The 16,971-nt window shown below is 41.2% G+C and overlaps 1 protein-coding gene across 4 annotated transcripts in view; it reads left to right on the top strand.

Moving 5' to 3' along the window:
* Positions 1 to 16,971, top strand: part of DYNC1I1 (dynein cytoplasmic 1 intermediate chain 1) — a 288,063-nt gene that overhangs the window by 203,186 nt on the left and 67,906 nt on the right. For all 4 annotated transcript variants that reach the window (XM_006114494.3, XM_006114493.3, XM_075922334.1 and 1 more), the window contains 4 exons: positions 493 to 639; positions 5,888 to 6,001; positions 8,823 to 8,956; positions 14,374 to 14,518. In XM_006114494.3, the coding sequence (XP_006114556.1) occupies positions 493 to 639; positions 5,888 to 6,001; positions 8,823 to 8,956; positions 14,374 to 14,518 (540 nt within the window). The remainder of the gene's footprint in view (positions 1 to 492; positions 640 to 5,887; positions 6,002 to 8,822; positions 8,957 to 14,373; positions 14,519 to 16,971) is intronic.

Here is a 16,971-nt window from a genome sequence, read left to right as displayed (position 1 = left end):
GATTTCCCTGCTGGCACCAAGGTAAATGGAAATATTGGGTTTTGGTTTTTTAAAAGAGAGCTATGCACAGACTCTTTACCCCCCTCCACCGCCCCCCCCCCCCCCGGTAATAATTTTTTTACAATGGATTTATTACTAAAAAAGGTGAGTTAGTTCCTTGACTACTACTAGTGGCTGTCACTTAGCATGACTACATTAGTGACACAGATTTGTACTTCACATTTCTAACTTCAAATATAGGAATGAAACATGCATACAAATGGGATAATCATATTCAGCAGATTACAAGCTTTCCAATGATATTTCACATTAAATATTTTGCAAAAAGCATATTTCAGTTATGTCATATTCATAAGCATATTTTCATAAATCATATGGAATTCCCTGTCCAATAGGGTACTGCGCTTCTGAGAGCATTGATTAAAATATGCTTAAGGAACAGAAATGCAACTGATCTCTCTTCTTCATTCTCTGACCCTGTTTTTGCTGTAGTCGTCTGTGATGTCTGTCTGCTTTGCCCGTTTTCACCCCAACCTGGTTGTTGGCGGAACGTACTCTGGCCAAATTGTCCTGTGGGATAATCGCAGTCATAGGAGGACTCCAGTTCAGCGTACACCCCTTTCTGCTGCTGCTCACACGGTAAGGCTCAATCTCATTGCCTTTGCAAATAAACTTTCAATCTGTTAGCCTGGGCAATTGCTACAATGCTACAATATTTTTTATTATATGCAAGAAAATAAGAGATTTTAAGGGGAAATGGATGGGAAACAAGCTAGGTGGGAACTTCCTTCGCATGCTCAATGGGTGTCATGCCAAGGATGATGTAAGGCCCATGGTTGGGTGTGCAGGAAGTCTCCCTGAGTTGCATGTCCAAACAAGGGCATCTAACAATAATGGTTCAGTGCTATGAGGACTGCAGGGACAACTTTCTCCTGCTGCCCACTGGGGGGAATTAGTTTCCAAAAAGGTATATGGATAAGACAGGCCTCATGACTCCTCCCTGTCCATCCAGCTTGTACTGGTCCATGGAGGGGAGCCAAAACACCATGGGAGCAATCTGCCATTGTAATGAGAATGAAGTTAATTGCATAGGCATGCATACACACACATAGAATCATAGAATCATAGAAAACTAGAACTGGAAAGGACCTCAAGAGGTCATCAAACAGGACCAAGCACTACCTAGATCATCCCTGACAGGTGTCTGTCTAACCTGCTGTTAAATATCTCCAGTGATGGAGATTCCATAACTACCCTAGGCAATTTATTCCTGTCTTTAACCACCTTGACAGGCAGGAATTTTTTCCTGATGTCCAACCTAAACCTCCCTTGCTGCAATTTAAGCCCATTGCTTCTTGTCCTATCCTCAGAGGCGAAGGAGAACAATTTTTCTCCCTTCTTATAACACCGTTTTAGATATTTGTAAAAACTGCTATCATGTTCCCTCTCAGTCTTCTCTTTTCCAAACTAAACAAGCCAAGTTCTTTCACTCTTCCCTCATAGGTCACGTTTTCTAGACCTTTCATCATTTTTGTTGCTTTTCTCTAGACCTTCTCCAATTTCTCCACATCTTTCTTGGAATGTGGTGCCCAATTCTCCAATTGAGGCCTGAACAGCGCAGAGTAGAGCAGAAAAAATACTTCTCTTGTCTTGCTCACAACACTCCTGTTAATGCATCCCAGAATCATATTTGCTTTTTTTGAAACAGTTTCATACTGTTTACTCATGTTTAGCTTGTGGTCCACTATGACCCCTAAATCCCTTTCTGCAATACTCCTTCCTAGACAGTCACTTCACATTTACATACTCCAAGCAGCTGTGGCACAAGCTCTTGGACAATCAAGGTGCATTTGCACAGCAGGGCTTAACTCAAAAGAAACTAGGCAAATTGAGCTACGTCAATTGTGTAGCTTATTTTGAAATAGCTTATTTCAAAATTGGGAGAATCTACACAGCACTTATTTTGGAATAGAGCACTCTTCCTCCGACTTCCCTTACTCCTCATACAATGAGGGTTACAGGAGTCAGAATAAGAAGTCCTCCAGTTTGACAGTATTTTGACACTATTTCGAAATAACTGCTGGTTGTATGGACATAGAGTATGTTATTTTGAAATAATGCTAGTTATTTCAAAATAATGTTGTTGTTGTGTAGACATACCCTCAGTATGGGCTGGGGCAGGCAGTGGGTTAAATGCCTGATTTAGCCCCTCTCCTCCCCCCCCCCCCCCCACCCCGGGGAGGGATAATTCTGGAAGCATTAGGGAAACAACCAGGAATAATGCAATGAAATTTAGTACAGGGTTTGTAGGCTGAACATCAGGAAAAATTGTAATGATGAAATCTCTTAGGCTGCAGAATAAACTTCCAATAGGCAATTACCTGAAATGTAAAGAAACTGAACTGGACAAAGGAAGAAAATGATCCTGAGCTGGCAGAGGGAGAGATCAGATGACCTAGTAGATCTTTTCCACCTCTCGCTTCTGTGATTCTCTGATTTTACCTTTGTAATTTACTATTCAAGCTTCAACCTTTAGTTTGCTGTGACAACATAATCCCTGGGGTTAAAAGTCAACATCTAACCATCATTACACATAATTTAGTGCCAAACATTGAGTATGGCACTAAGATGATGACTGCATTGCCATTTATGTTAGAAAATGGCAGATGTTCAGACTAAGAATTGGGTTTTGGAAGAGGAAAAAGAATATAATTCTCCTGATTTCTAACATCATCAGTTTTGGTCTGACTCTAATGCCCCAGTTTTGCTGTGGATCACAACTACACCATTATTTTGAATTTCCCTAACATTTATGTCCTTTTTGTCAGTAGTTATGTGGGCTAACATTGCTCAAACTTCATGGAAAGAAAATGCTGTGCCTTGAAGTGGGGATTTAGTAACATGGGAGATCAAAAAACTAGAGGCAGGAAACTGCAAATATAACTGAAAATGGAGTGATTGAGACCCAAAACCTATTGAAGAAGAAAAAAATTACTGAGAAGGTTTGTTCTTCCCTTGTGCCCAATAAAATTTGTAGACAAAATTATACCACCTGGGAATGACATTCTTAAACTTGGATCATTTTAACAGTAGCAGAGGTCAATGTCTAATGTTATGCCTATGACAACTAGAAATAGATTACTTGGATTTATTCATAGGTGTGCATTGTGTGAGTATGTGGCCAGCTATAAATAACCATTTTTAAACTCTTAGCTAACATGGGATCATGTTTTTAAGGAGTTTGATCATGCTTCAGAATAATCATAAATTAAGCACTATTCCTACAATCCTGACAGGCAAAATTCCTGTCTAATTTAAATTAAGTCCTGGTTTGTGAAAAGCAGACACATACTCTAACCTATTAAACTCCAAGAAGCATACTGAATCAATAAAATTGTTCTTTTGTATAGTATGCAGCTAAATGCTAGTTTTAATATTTATTTTTATTTAAATAAATATCCTCCATGAAAAACAAGTATTTGGTTGTTGTCACTCTCTTCAGTTATCTGAATAAATACAGCTCATGTTGTTAACATTGTTAAAAAAAAATCCCGTGCATTTATTCCCATTGATTGGTGCCCAGGAAAGAGAGTCCCACCACAGATTACTCACAAATTTCCTTTCACACCCACCACACAGCTGTATTTGGAAGTACAGGAAATTTTAATTAAGACGAAAACCTCCTGCATGATGATTTCATTTCCAAAATAAATAAAAACAAGCTGGCATCTACCCTGTGAAAGGAAGGAGCCCATTTAGACATTTGCTAGGTACAGTTGCTTTTTGCAAGGTCATTCGTTTTGCTCGTTTTCTTTACATCTTTTGAATTTTATTGCTCATGAAACTGACAGCTACTAGCACTGATTAGAGCCAGGCATGCTACAGGAAGGGTACCACTGGGCTGGCCATATGTGTCAGGATTATTCTGGCTACTGTCTTCCTATTTGACGTATATCTTCCTCTTGTCCATGCAGTCCCAGCCTTAGGGTTACTTTACCAATTTTTGTAAGTGGGTTTGTGAACAGGCCAAATGCCCATTACCACTTAGGTTGAGGGGACTAAATTTATTATGTAACAATATGTGCTAATGAGTTTTTATTCCTATGTTAATTGGTACATAAGGAAGGGTCAAGTGAAGGGTACCTTCTAAAGAGATTTCTTTAAAATGTAGCTGTAGGGTCAGATTTTACAAATCTGACCTCTATTTGTGACTAGCACTAATTTGCAAAGGTGAATACTGGTGAATACAGGCCTTTAACTGGGGTTTACTTATGTAACATTCTGTGTAGCAGCTATTGTGTGCACAATATTGTGCACACAAGTGATTGTCTTCACAATGGTGGAAGAACATTGATGAGAGCTGGGTTGAGGCCACTAGTAAATTTGGCCCTTAATTATAATTTATTTAATTAAATGTGGTGCTAGGGACAAGTGACAAGTTTCAATTTCTAGAGACTGATGTATTCTCTCTGTACACAAAAAGCACAGAATAAACAGAAGCAGTGAAGGCTTCCCAATGCTGCCCTGCTTAAGCATGCTATGCTTGATCTAGATGGACCACCTGTACTAGCCAAAAGGTAGTGCACTCAGAGGCTGTGTCTAGACTACATGCCTATGTCGTCAGAGGCATGTAGATTAGACACATAGGCAAAGGCAAATGAAGTCGCGATTTAAATGATCGCGGCTTCATTAAATTTACATGGCTGCCGCGCTGAGCCAACAAACAGCTGATCAGCTGTTTGTCTGCTCAGCGCGCTAGTCTGGATACTCCCCTGCCGACATCAAAGCCCTTTGTCGGCAGCCCCGTTATTCCTTGTGGGACGAGGTTTACCGGGGCTGCCAACAAAGGGCTTTGATGTCGGCAGGGGAGCGTCCAGACTAGCGCGCTGAGCGGACAAACAGCTGATCAGCTGTTTGTCGGCTCAGCGCGGCAGCCATGTAAATGTAAATGAAGCTGCGATCATTTAAATCGCGGCTTCATTTGCCTTTGCCAAAACAACAAATCTACATGGCTCCGTCGACAGAGCCATGTAGTTTAGACATACCCTTAGTGTCCACCCAAACCCTGCCCATTCTTCTAAGGGTGCTGCTAAAGGTGCTCAGATGTGACAGTGGTTTGGTTATGAGAACACTTGCCCCCTAGAAACCGAGCTTGGAGCAACATCTCATTTCCCATAGGCCATCAAAGAGATGTCAGATGACCATTTGGATCCCAGAGTATTGATGCCTGAGAATAAGAGTACCATGAACACTCTAACTTGTTACATGGACCCATTTAATGTTTGTGGACAAAATTTTGCCCTCAGTTCCACTGGTATGAGTCTGGAGTAACTCCACAAATTAGTGAAGTCACTCTAGGTTTTCTTTAATATCTCTTGAGTATATTACTTGGCTCATGATGAAGAAGGCTGATAGATTTGTTCATATTTTTTCCACTGAAATACATTTGAAAATATTTGACATAGCAGCCAAACTGTGGGAAAGCCCAAGTCTTGTGAAGCTGTTTTCTCCAATGCAAGCTAAATTTTCATTCCATTTGGAAGATTTGCTTCTCTCTGATAGTCATTTTCAGCATCAAAAGCCATCAGCAGAATCAAGCATGTCCCTGTGAATGAAGTCTCATCCACATCGTTCAGCATTTTCACAGCATTACTCAGTTGTATGATGGAGTAAAATGAAGCTGTGCATTTCCACAACCGTAGTGTGCTTTTAAAGTTCCAAGTGAAAGCAAGTTAAATTCCTATCTGGCAAGTAGGCGAACACAGTATTACGTTGGCAGTATATGACTATTTAATCGTTTTTTTAAAGCAACATCTCTGACATTTGTAATTTGGTTTTGAAAAGTGAGAGTGCATTCTTGGATTCTTGTTTGTCATTGCATTTTCAGCATCCCGTGTACTGTGTAAATGTGGTTGGGACACAGAATGCGCACAATCTCATCACAGTTTCTACGGATGGAAAAATGTGCTCCTGGAGCCTAGATATGCTCTCAACACCACAGGTAGGTGAGCTTGTTTTCACCTACATAAGAAGAGAGCCTCCTGGTTAAAACAGATACCTGCTCAATGGAAGATAGTTCCTAAAAGCCAAAATTTCACATCCTACACAAACTAAAACCAATGGATGCACTTGAAAAAGTACATCTTGGTTCCAGTAGGCTTCTGTAATAGCTAAAACCCATTTCCCTTACTACACATCATGTAATTATTGTAATATGTTAATATGTAGGTCAGTTTCAAGTGAAAATGAAATAATCCACTTTAAATCACAGTAATTATAGAAGTCGCCTGTGGTATAAATTGCACTTACTCTAGATTGTTTCAGAAATATGGACTAGATTGCACGGCTGCAGAACACACTTGACCCACTTATATGTCTCCAAGCTATGGTATCCCACAAGTAGGAACGCTTAGCTTTGTCGTACATTCGATAACCAAAGGAACAAAAACTATGCAAATCAAAAGTTTTAGAAATATTTTCTCCAGCGTGCGTGTGACACACACACACACACACACACACACACACACACCTTTTTGTACTAGAAAAAAAAGGAAACCCGGGAAAAATTTCCAAATCACTCATGATTATAAATGGAAACTAGGCACCAAATTTGATGTTCAAAGAGACCTTAGGAGACACTTGTTTAAATATTGCTGTAGTCCAATAGCTCCTCTTTCTTCTATTTACTGTGAAGAAGGATGTTGAATTACTGGCTTTCATTACAATGTGTGAGTTACACAGACCAGCCAATAGGGCACGGGCAAAAGGGGCAACTGGCCCAGGGCCCAGCAATACAAAAGGGCCTAGAGCTCCTGGCTGCTGCCGCTGCTACTCTGGCAACATCCAGAGCCCTGTGCTCTTTGAATTGGTGCCAGAGTGCCATGAGGCATGCTTTGGGCAGCACTGAGGGCTCCTTGAGGATGGGGGCAAGGGTGCTCTCTGGATGGTGCTGAGGGTTGCCTAGCCCCATCCTGCCCCTTCCCCTTCTGGGGGCATGGAACAGGCCCCTCCTACCTTGCCTATGGGCCCAACGAGGCAGTTGGCCCACTGCAGATAGATCACAAGGTGGATGAGGTAATATCTTTTATTGGATGAACTTCTGTTGGTGAGAAAGACAAGCTTTCAAGTTTACACACAGAGATCTTCTTCATGTCAGGGAAACTAATTCTCAGAGCTTGTCTTTCACACCAACAGAAGTTGTTCCAATAAAAGATATTACCACACCCAACTTGTGTCTCTAACATCCTGGAAGCCATATGACTATAGCACTACATTATAGCAGTTGTGTAATCTTGTTTTAAAATATCTAGTAAAAATTCCCCTGAAAGGAATATTTATGCTAGTTCTACTCCTGTGCAGATGCATATAAGTAGTTTGATTTTAATATAAGACACTGACAAAATGTATTTACCTAGCAGAACGATACAGTGTGACACAAGGGTTTATGAATATACCCATTCTATAACCTCTCCACTTAAAAGGAATGCCCATGCACACAGCAGGTCCGGAATTGAGTTCCAACAGCCTGGTATACTCTACATTGAGTCAGAAATCCTATGCTGAATTTATGCCGATGTTTGACAGAATGGCATATGACAGCTTGGAATTTCATGGGTTTTGCTGGTTTGTCTCACAGACTTAAAACTCCTAGAAAAATGGGGCTAGATTTTCAAAAAAGCATTGGTATTATGGTCACAGATTGACAGTTGTGCATATAGAGGCAGATCCTTGACTGATGTCAATTGTTATAGTTCGATTAACGTGTGAGCTCCTTGTTAGCCACCAGCCAAGGATCTGCCTTATGAAGATTTGCACGCACACAAGCACATTGTTATGTCTATGAATTTGCTAGTTTTTGTTTTGGCTCTTTTAACAAATGCAAATGTTTTTCATGGGAGGATATATTCCAGCTAATAAGGAATACTATAGAGCTGATTCTGCAGGCTCTACTCCCATCAGGCTTCAGTAAGACTTCTCTTGGAAGGGAAGACTACAGGTTTGGGCCCTAAAAGATTAGTGACTTAGGAATTCTGAAAAAGGAAAAAATACCTGGCTAACTAGATACAAATGAAAATTGCTAAATCCATAATCTATATTGTGGATTCTTGAGTTATGCAATGTATGTGGCTATGAGCTATATAAGTACAAAAAAAATCTTGTTAAATAATGTGCTAATAAAACAGAGTATCCATTCTGATGTTTCTTCAAAACATGGCACAGCGTGGACTGAAGCATGGCTAGGGAAAGTGAAAGAAAATATGCTCACAGGCTTGCAACTTGACAATGAAACCCAGAGTAAATGTTTATGGTTGCTACAGCAACCCTTGAATAATGCTGTTTAGAAAGGCAATGGTGACCTGACCCTAACTTTCTAAGTCTGTTCTACTGAGGGACAAATGGCATTGTTCAGTAAGTGTGCTGGGTGTATCTGATATTACTTGTGTTTCTCCGTAAACAATTGATTTCAAGAATGTTTGTAAATAGAAGGGTATTGTATGTTTTATTAGAGCCTGGGGCTGACAAGTGCATCCATTAAGGTATTATCTTTAGTTTCTGCACCATTAGTTTTTAAATTCTCACCTGTCATCTCTGCCTGACTTAAGAAGATGTTGCACAACTGATGAATTCCAGCCGCATTGAAACCTGGGATACGTGGCATCGTGAATGGCAGTATCTAGCATCACGGTTTGTGACGTTACGGTGGCTTCTTTGTAATGCTCTGTGCAAAATCCTCTTATAATTTAGCCAAATGATTTTACTGTGACACATTTAGAAAATGGTGAAAAACAAAAACAAGAAATAACTCTGGCCTGTTTTGGTAGGAGAGCATGGAGCTGGTCTTCAATAAATCGAAGCCGGTGGCAGTTACAGGAATGGCTTTCCCAACAGGAGATGTCAACAACTTTGTAGTTGGCAGTGAGGAGGGTACCGTCTACACGGCTTGTCGTCATGGAAGGTGATTATATCCTGTATCTGTCTATCCAGTATAGAGGTGAGGCAAGTGCTCGTGTGTTGTGATCAGCTTCATGGGTTGGTCCATTATTATTAGTGGTGTTCGGTACTTTTACCGCAGTACAGATAGTTTTGTTTTAGGGTATTCCAATCAAAATTAGTCACGAGAGAAGGCTATAACGTGCCCACCCCTCATCGCCCAATGTTCACAACCCTTAGCTTCATTGTAGGTCTGCACGCTGGAGAGTCAGCCCACAATGTCTGCTCAGTTGCATCTCTAGACTGTAGTTAATATCAGGTAAAAAGAGAGTCTGCTAAAGGGCAACATTCTGACCTTGCTCCGCTGAACCTTGGGGTGGGGACAGAAGAGGACAAATGGCAGTAGCCCACAGAAGAGTCTCAGAGCTATTCTGCTTGCACAGGACAGAAAGGCTCCTCAAAAGTTCAGAGAGAACATTCAGCGGCACTCCTCACTATTTTTTGAAGCAAGCACTGTGCACATCTCTCAGTGCCTCATGTGTGCTGGGGGTCTGGATGCAGCCCCCACATGGATAACTGTGCCCCATCAGCCTAGAACGTCCTCAAGTGACATCTGCAGCCTGTCTTTTTCTAGCAGGTTACAGTGGAGAGAAGCTTATTTCTCCATCTTCTCAGGAGCTCACCTGCATAATGCAGGACAAAATGTCTCCCAAAAGGTATTGTTCTTGGTCAGGGGTCTGATCCTGCAACCTGTGCTCTCATTAACTTCTATGGGAGTTTTGCCTCTGTAAGCAGCACACCATCACACCATTAATGTTTTTCACAGGAAGGTGGCTAGGTGAGGGTTTCTTAAGCACAGGGTAAAGCCTGCCCAGAGCCCATTAGAATGTTTTCTTGCCTTATGGATATGTGCCCAACACGCTGATCTTTCAAAGTATGAACTATGACTCTAAGGGTGTGTCTAAACTACATGGCTCCGTCGATGGGGCCATGTAGATTAGGCTGATCGGCAGAGGGAAATGTAGTTTAGACACACCCTAACTGTTAGATCAGAGGAGAGCCTTAATGCTATGAACACACTAACAACGATTTCTTATTCTTCACCTAATGTGGCGAAGGTGTAAATCCACTTCCATAATTTAAACGAATTCCTTATTTTGCACCCTGTAAACTATTTCAGGATGCTGTTAGCAGCCAGAGGAATCTCCCCAGAGGCACTTCAAAGATCAGTTCCTCATGTTCATTAAAATGAGTCTCAGTCATCTTGCGTGCTTGCATTAACTCCTAACACTTTCATTGTGCAGCATTCTAGAGAGCCTCTTGTAAAGAACAAGCTCTTCAGTTTCCCGGCAGTGGGTCTACATTTTATTCAACACTCTGAAATGTGTCTGGGTGATGCAGCTTTATGTGCTGTTGCTTTCTGTAATTTTCTTTAATGTTCATGCAGTGCTTAAAGTGTGGGCCCTCTGTTGCATATTGATAATATTAAACAAATAGTCAGATATTTATAAAGGATAGTTCAGCAGCAACATTTTATGTCTCTTATTAGGGGTTATAGTGAGGGAGTGACTGATGGCTTGAATTAATCTTTGGCTATTTGGATAAGTGAAAGCTGCCAGGGTTATTTCTAATTTAGCACTTGGACTCCTTTGTATGTCTCAGAAAGTGTCAACTGATCTTGCTCTTGCCTTGTATCCTCTTCCCTGCATGAAGAAAACACGCTGCTTTTTTGCCACTCTCACCTGCGTTGTTTTGGGAGCCCTTCCCACACTGCCTTTTATTGTCATAGCTCCTCAGGGCTCTCTACACTGCACAGCACAGAGGGGAGAAAAAATCTGGAGAAAATTGCATCTAGGAAAAACAGCCACGCAAGCTATTCTCCTCTCATCTCAGAACCTAGCTATAAAATATCTAGGCAGGGCTGGGGGAAAGACCACAATAAGACTGCCAGTAAATCAATGCTTCCTCAGAGGTTTTGCAGAGTTCAACCACTGGCGGATATCCAGTGGCAATGGAGCTACTGGTTCAGTGTTGATGCTAAAGCTGATAGGAGTGTTTGAAGAGAGAGCCTGGAAAGATTTCTTCCAATACTGTTCTTAGTCTTGCCCTCTGGCTGCTTTGCATTCACTCTGGGCCTATGAACAAGGAATAAGACTGCATAGACTTGATGGCTGTGTTAGAGCTGGTGATATTTAAAATGAGTTTGTTTCTCTTGTGGTGCATATATCCACGTGAATGAAGGGGACATGTTGTTATTCTCTTTTCTTTGGACAGTGAAGCAGAAAATTTATTAGGGCTGAGTGAGTAACAGAGTGACACACTATGGGCATGTTTAAACTAGGAAGTTATTTCGAAATAACTACATTTGAAGTAATACCTCCCAAAATAACTATTTCAAAATAAGCTTATTCCCCAAGAAAAACAGGAGTACAGATTTCAAAATAACCAGACTGTTATTTCAAAATAATGGGCTTGGTAGTGTGGCCCTGGAGGTTTTTCACCTTCCTCTGTAGCATGGGGTACAGATCACAGCTAGAGGATTCTCTGCATCTTGGGGTCTTCAAAGTATTTGAAGGCTTCAATATCTGAGATATAGGTGAGAGGATTATTCTGGGAGGGGTGGGTGAGATTCTGTGGCCTGCACTGTGCAGGGGGTCAGACTAGATGATCATAATGGTCCCTTCTGACCTTAAAGTCTATGAGTCTATGAGACATGCTGCTTATTATTTCAAAATAAGGGGAGCTATTTCGAAATAACTTCCTAGTGTAAACCAGGGTTATGTGTACATTCTCTAATGGAGATTTATATGTTTTCCTCCTTTATAGCTGTTCTGGTGTTTCCTCATGTTTCTGAATAGGATGAGATAACAAAGTTGTCTATGAGAACAGGGGGACTGGATTTGATGACCCAGGAGATCCCATCCAGTTTTTTAGTCTCAGATGGGTAGCCATGTTTATAAGGGTACAGCTACACACCAGCATTATTCCAAAATAACGTCAGTTCAAAATAACAGTGTGAGCGTCTACACAGCAATTTCATTATTTCAAAATACATTCAAAATAATGGATGGCTTATTCCAACTTCTGCAAACCTCATTCCACGAGGAATAACGCCTATTCCAAAATAGCTATTTCAGAATAGCAGTAGTGTGGACACTCCACTGCTGCTATTTTGAAATAGTTCCTCCCCAGGGCCATTTAAAGTAATTACTCCGCAGTGCCTCCTGGGGCTCTAAATCGACATAGCATATCCACATTAGGGAAGCCTGCCTCAGACTAATTTTGAGGCTTCCCTGTAGTGTAGATGTGCTATTTCAAAATAAGCTATTCCGGAGTATTTCTTCTGGAATAGTTTATTGCAAAATAAGCATGCAGTGTAGATGTACCCTTAGAAACTAGCACAAAAATATAGATGGTATCATGACCTTTCATGAGCACAACTCACTTCTTCAAATGAATGGAGCAGGGGGGGTCCAGAGTTACCAATCAAGAGCAGAAAAAGAAGGGAGAAGGGGAGGGGAAAAGACTTGTCAATTAAAGTGTCCATGCTAAATGAGACTAACAGAGTGGACTGTAAATGTTGGATACTTATTAGCTTTTTATGTTATTTGGGTGTTGAATATAACAATCCATCCAAGAAATGTCTTTGTTCAATCCCTGGCTAGATGTGTCAAATTTGCATATGAAGGCCAGTTCTGCAGTCTCTCACTCTAGTTGGTTTCTGAAATTACTTTGTAAATAGATAGCCACTTTTAAATCCATTAATGAGTGCCCAGGCAAGTTAAAATGTTCCCCAACAGGATTCTGTGGGCTACTATTTTGAATATCAAATTTGTATCCATTAATCCTTTGTGGTTGAGACTGTCTAGTTTCGCCAAAATACATGGCAGAGGGGCATTGCTTGCACTTGATGGCATAGATCACATTAGTGAATGTGCAGCTGTATGATCCTCTGATGTGGTGGCTTACGTGGTGGTTCTGTGATGGTGTCGCTTGTGTAGATGCGTGGACAGAATTGGCATTGGAGTTTATTGCAGGATGGGTTCCTGGGTGAGTATGTTTAAGGTGTGAAGCATGGTTGCTGGAAATAATTTGTTTCAGATTACGGGGTTGTCTGTAGGCAAGGATTGGCCTGTCTCTCAAGGCCTGTGAGAGTTAGGGATCATTTTCCAGGATAGGCTGTAGATTGTTAATGATGAACCGGAGGGGTTTCAGTTGAGAGCTGTAGGTAATGACTAGTGGTGTTCTGTTATTTTGTTTGTTGGGCCTATCCTGAAAAAGCTGATGTATGGGGACTCATCTGGCTCTGTCAATCTGTTTTTCCAATAGTCCAGGTGGATATTTAAGTTTTAGGAATGTGGCCATCATTTAATTGTACTGCAGTTTCTGTTCCTCTGAAATGGAAATCTGAAATGGACTTGGTGACATTTCCTGTTCAATTTAATCATATGAATAGTTCCTCTGAATTCTGTGGGGTTAGCTGAGGAGGATCTGCTTCTTGGTAAACTAGCTAGCTGGAGTGAGAAGGTTATTTCAAATATTTAGAAAGAAAGGAAGTTGCTAATGATGAACCAGTGTTATTCCTGCATTTTGAATTTTAATGGCTAATTCTTATAATAATGGCTCACTCGACTCTGTGAGTTCTCCATTATTATTGTTCATAGATAGCATTCTAAAGCATAGGCTATTTCAGGGGTGGGCAATAATTTTTGATGGGGGGGCCACTCCAAGAATTTGGAAAGTGGTCAAGGGTGGCACTCTTCCATGATATTAAATGGAAGGAGGTGTGGGGTCTGGGATGGAGGTTGGGTGCAGAAGAGAGCTTTCAATAAGGGACTGGGGTGCAGGAGAGGGTGTGGGGTCTGGGAAGGAGTTTGGGTGAAGAAGGCAGTTGTGACCTGGGATAGGGGACTAAGGAGCAGAGGTTTGGGTTGCAATGTTGGGCAATATGGTGGTGTGACCTGGGCTAGGGGACTAGGGTGAAGAGGGGTGTATAGGGGTGTGGGCTGTGACCTGGGGTTGTGACTTGGGGCAGGGGACTCGGGTGAAGGAGGGGACAAAGGGTTTTGAGTTGTGACCTGGGGCAGGGGATTGTGGTGCAGGATCTGGGAGGGGATATGGGTGCAGGAGGGGGGCAGAGGCTTAGCAGGTTGGATCCAGCCCAAGAAGGGTATTTTGCCCAAGCCTGGTATAGCTGAAACTGTATCCAAGTGCCATGTATGGATATATTCTGAGAGTAAGAAAATCTCCTTATGTGGGGTTCTGGCCATCCCAGTGCATGAATTGTGCCCACAGCAGCCTATCCTTGGAGGCAAAACTCAAACTGATAGATACATGGTTAGTTTACTAGAGAAATAATGAGACAGGAACTTGAAGATAAAAAAGCCTATTATTTAAAAATCCCTGAATATGAGTGTGAATATATATTTTTTCTTTCTGCAGTAAAGCAGGAATTGGTGAAATCTTTGAAGGCCACCAAGGACCTGTCACAGGGATCAATTGCCACATGGCAGTGGGCCCAATTGACTTTTCCCATCTTTTTGTCACATCATCGTTTGACTGGACAGTCAAGTTGTGGACCACCAAGGTGAGAGATCTGGGAGGGGACTGGATAGGCTTGCTTAGTACATTTAGGTAACTTTTATATGCAAATATTGCCCATTTTTGCAACTTACAATCAAAACCTAATTTATTCCAACAGAAGGTTATCTCCACTATTATTAAATAATTATTTTCCCTTCCAATACTTTTCTTTTCTCTGTTGCTCAAGTTAACTGTCCAAACATTGAACAAGAGACACAGTATGATTTTGAAGAGTTGTTAAATGACAATATCATTCTCAGAAATCCTTTAAAGTTTAAGCTGTAAATGACTTTATTTAAATTCAGAGGGTGATGAATCTGTCTCATATGAAGTAATAATTTAGCTAAGGCAATGCATGAGGATACTATGATTAAAATTCGTCCTTGGTGTAGCTGCCTCAGCTAAATTCGTTTCAGGGTTTTTACCATCCTCTATAGGCAGCACTTCCTTGCCTACACCTCTGCACAATCCCCTGACTGGAGATAGTCCACTGGGGGAGAATGTTGTAATGGTTAGCTCTCCTAGTTTCCTGTTTACTGATGACTTATAAGGGCTGGCACAGTCCACAAAATGTTGGCATTGCCTCTGCCCCATCTCCTCTCTAGCCTCTGCCAATGGGATGTAGCATCACCATATCTCCTAGAAGAATAGGAGTCTATCTTCAATAACACCATCTACACTCCCTTGAGTTAGGAATGTCCAAGTTGGTGCCAAGAGATAAATGGCCCAGTTCCAGGTTCCGCCAATCTGATTTGGTGAATCTAGCGCAATGGAATTGCATCGGTAATAAACTTTATTGTGCATAATTAGTGTAATAGATCTAAAAAGTATTTGACAAAATATAAATTGACAAAGGAGTATTAGCGAAATCGCTGGTGGTGGAGTACATTATTTGAATAATACTTCCTATGTCTAACAAATATGATTCTCTGACAGAAGTTGACATTTTCTGGCACTCACTAAAGAATTGTGCTTCTGAAAACTAACTCAGAATGTATTACTGATGTTTTTGACTTTGATTACAGTTTGTGTTGTTTTGCACTACAAGTCACAAAGTGACCACACTCCACATGCAGGCCAAACTCTTGGGGTTAATAATATGCAAACAGTGCCCCAAGGTGTTGGAACAGAAGCAAGGTTTTTTCCCCTTCTGACTAGATCAAGCCCTGAGGAGATTTCATGTAATTACTATCAGTTGTAAAATCTATACACACTGTATCTGTGCATGTCCAGAGTTGCATTGTGTACAGACCTCACACAGAGAGATTATTTTGAACAACCGCAGTGGTCTTACAGTTTGGTGAAACTAATAAGATGCAAGCTGCATCTTCAGTAGTATTGTCTTGGTGCAGGATAACTAAACTGAGGGGGGAAATATGAATTTGATTAAAAAGACCAAGCTACTTTCATTGTGGAATCTGAATGAAAAAACAAAATCTAAATATGTGTGGTAAAAGGTAAATCATGTTAATATTCTTGCTGATGAAATCATCTAAATTGTGTCATTACCATTCAGTAGGTAGGTATTTGTTTTTGAAATGGCTGATTTTTATCTTGGCAATGTCTTTAAGAGTCGCTGATGTTGTTTGGCTCACATCTTCAGAAGTACCCAACAGGATTCCAGTGCTAGAAACTCACCCAATCAGAAAGCATCTCATCATGTTTTCCTCAAATGCATCATGGGTGGGAAATGATGATACAGATGCATAGCAAATGTACCTACAGATATGGCTGGGAACAGGTCATGTGACAGCATTATGCTCTAAATAGAAATGGAATTACCTCAATGCTTGGCAGTTATTTGAATTCTTCTTATGCAGTGGCTTAATGATATGTTTATTAAAATATATAATCTCAGCCCCCGATCCAATGTCCAGTGTAATTAAGGGGAGCCTTTTCAGTGACATCAGTGATCATAGCTGCCATGTGACAGATTCTAGAAATTAACAAATTAATAGTGTAAACAATTTGCATGTAACCCTAAACCTCATCTTATAGTCAATACACCCTCCTCCAGCTTGTGATGGGGATGGGGTATGGGGCTCCTCAAAACTTTGGAGATATAATCAGTTTTCTGGTATGTGTCTGGAGGATTGGTGGGTGCCATAGGGGTAGCGGGTAACTAGGTAACTAAAAGGGTGACTGGGAAAGCATATGTGGTGGCTGGATGAAAGGCTGGTGGGAATGCCTGGTGTATCTGTCTGGAGGGAGGCAACTGGGGTCTTGGTGGAAAGATGGGCACTTGGTATGTGGGGGTGGCTGGGTGGGAGGACTGGCTGGGTAAGACTATGTCTAGACTGCAGGCTTCTTGCGAAAAAACTTCTTCCAAAAAAGAGCGTCCACACAGCAAAAGTGCATTGAAAAAGTGATCTGCTTTTTTGAAAGAGAGCGTCCACACTGAATGGACGCTATCTCACATTTCAACTGTGATTAATCTGGATGGAGTAGCCACCAGGG

This window comes from Pelodiscus sinensis, chromosome 2 (assembly GCF_049634645.1).
Source record: "Pelodiscus sinensis isolate JC-2024 chromosome 2, ASM4963464v1, whole genome shotgun sequence".
NCBI classification, from domain to species: domain Eukaryota; kingdom Metazoa; phylum Chordata; order Testudines; family Trionychidae; genus Pelodiscus; species Pelodiscus sinensis.
Note: the sequence above shows the minus strand (reverse complement) of the source record. Positions and strands in the feature narration are given on the sequence as shown.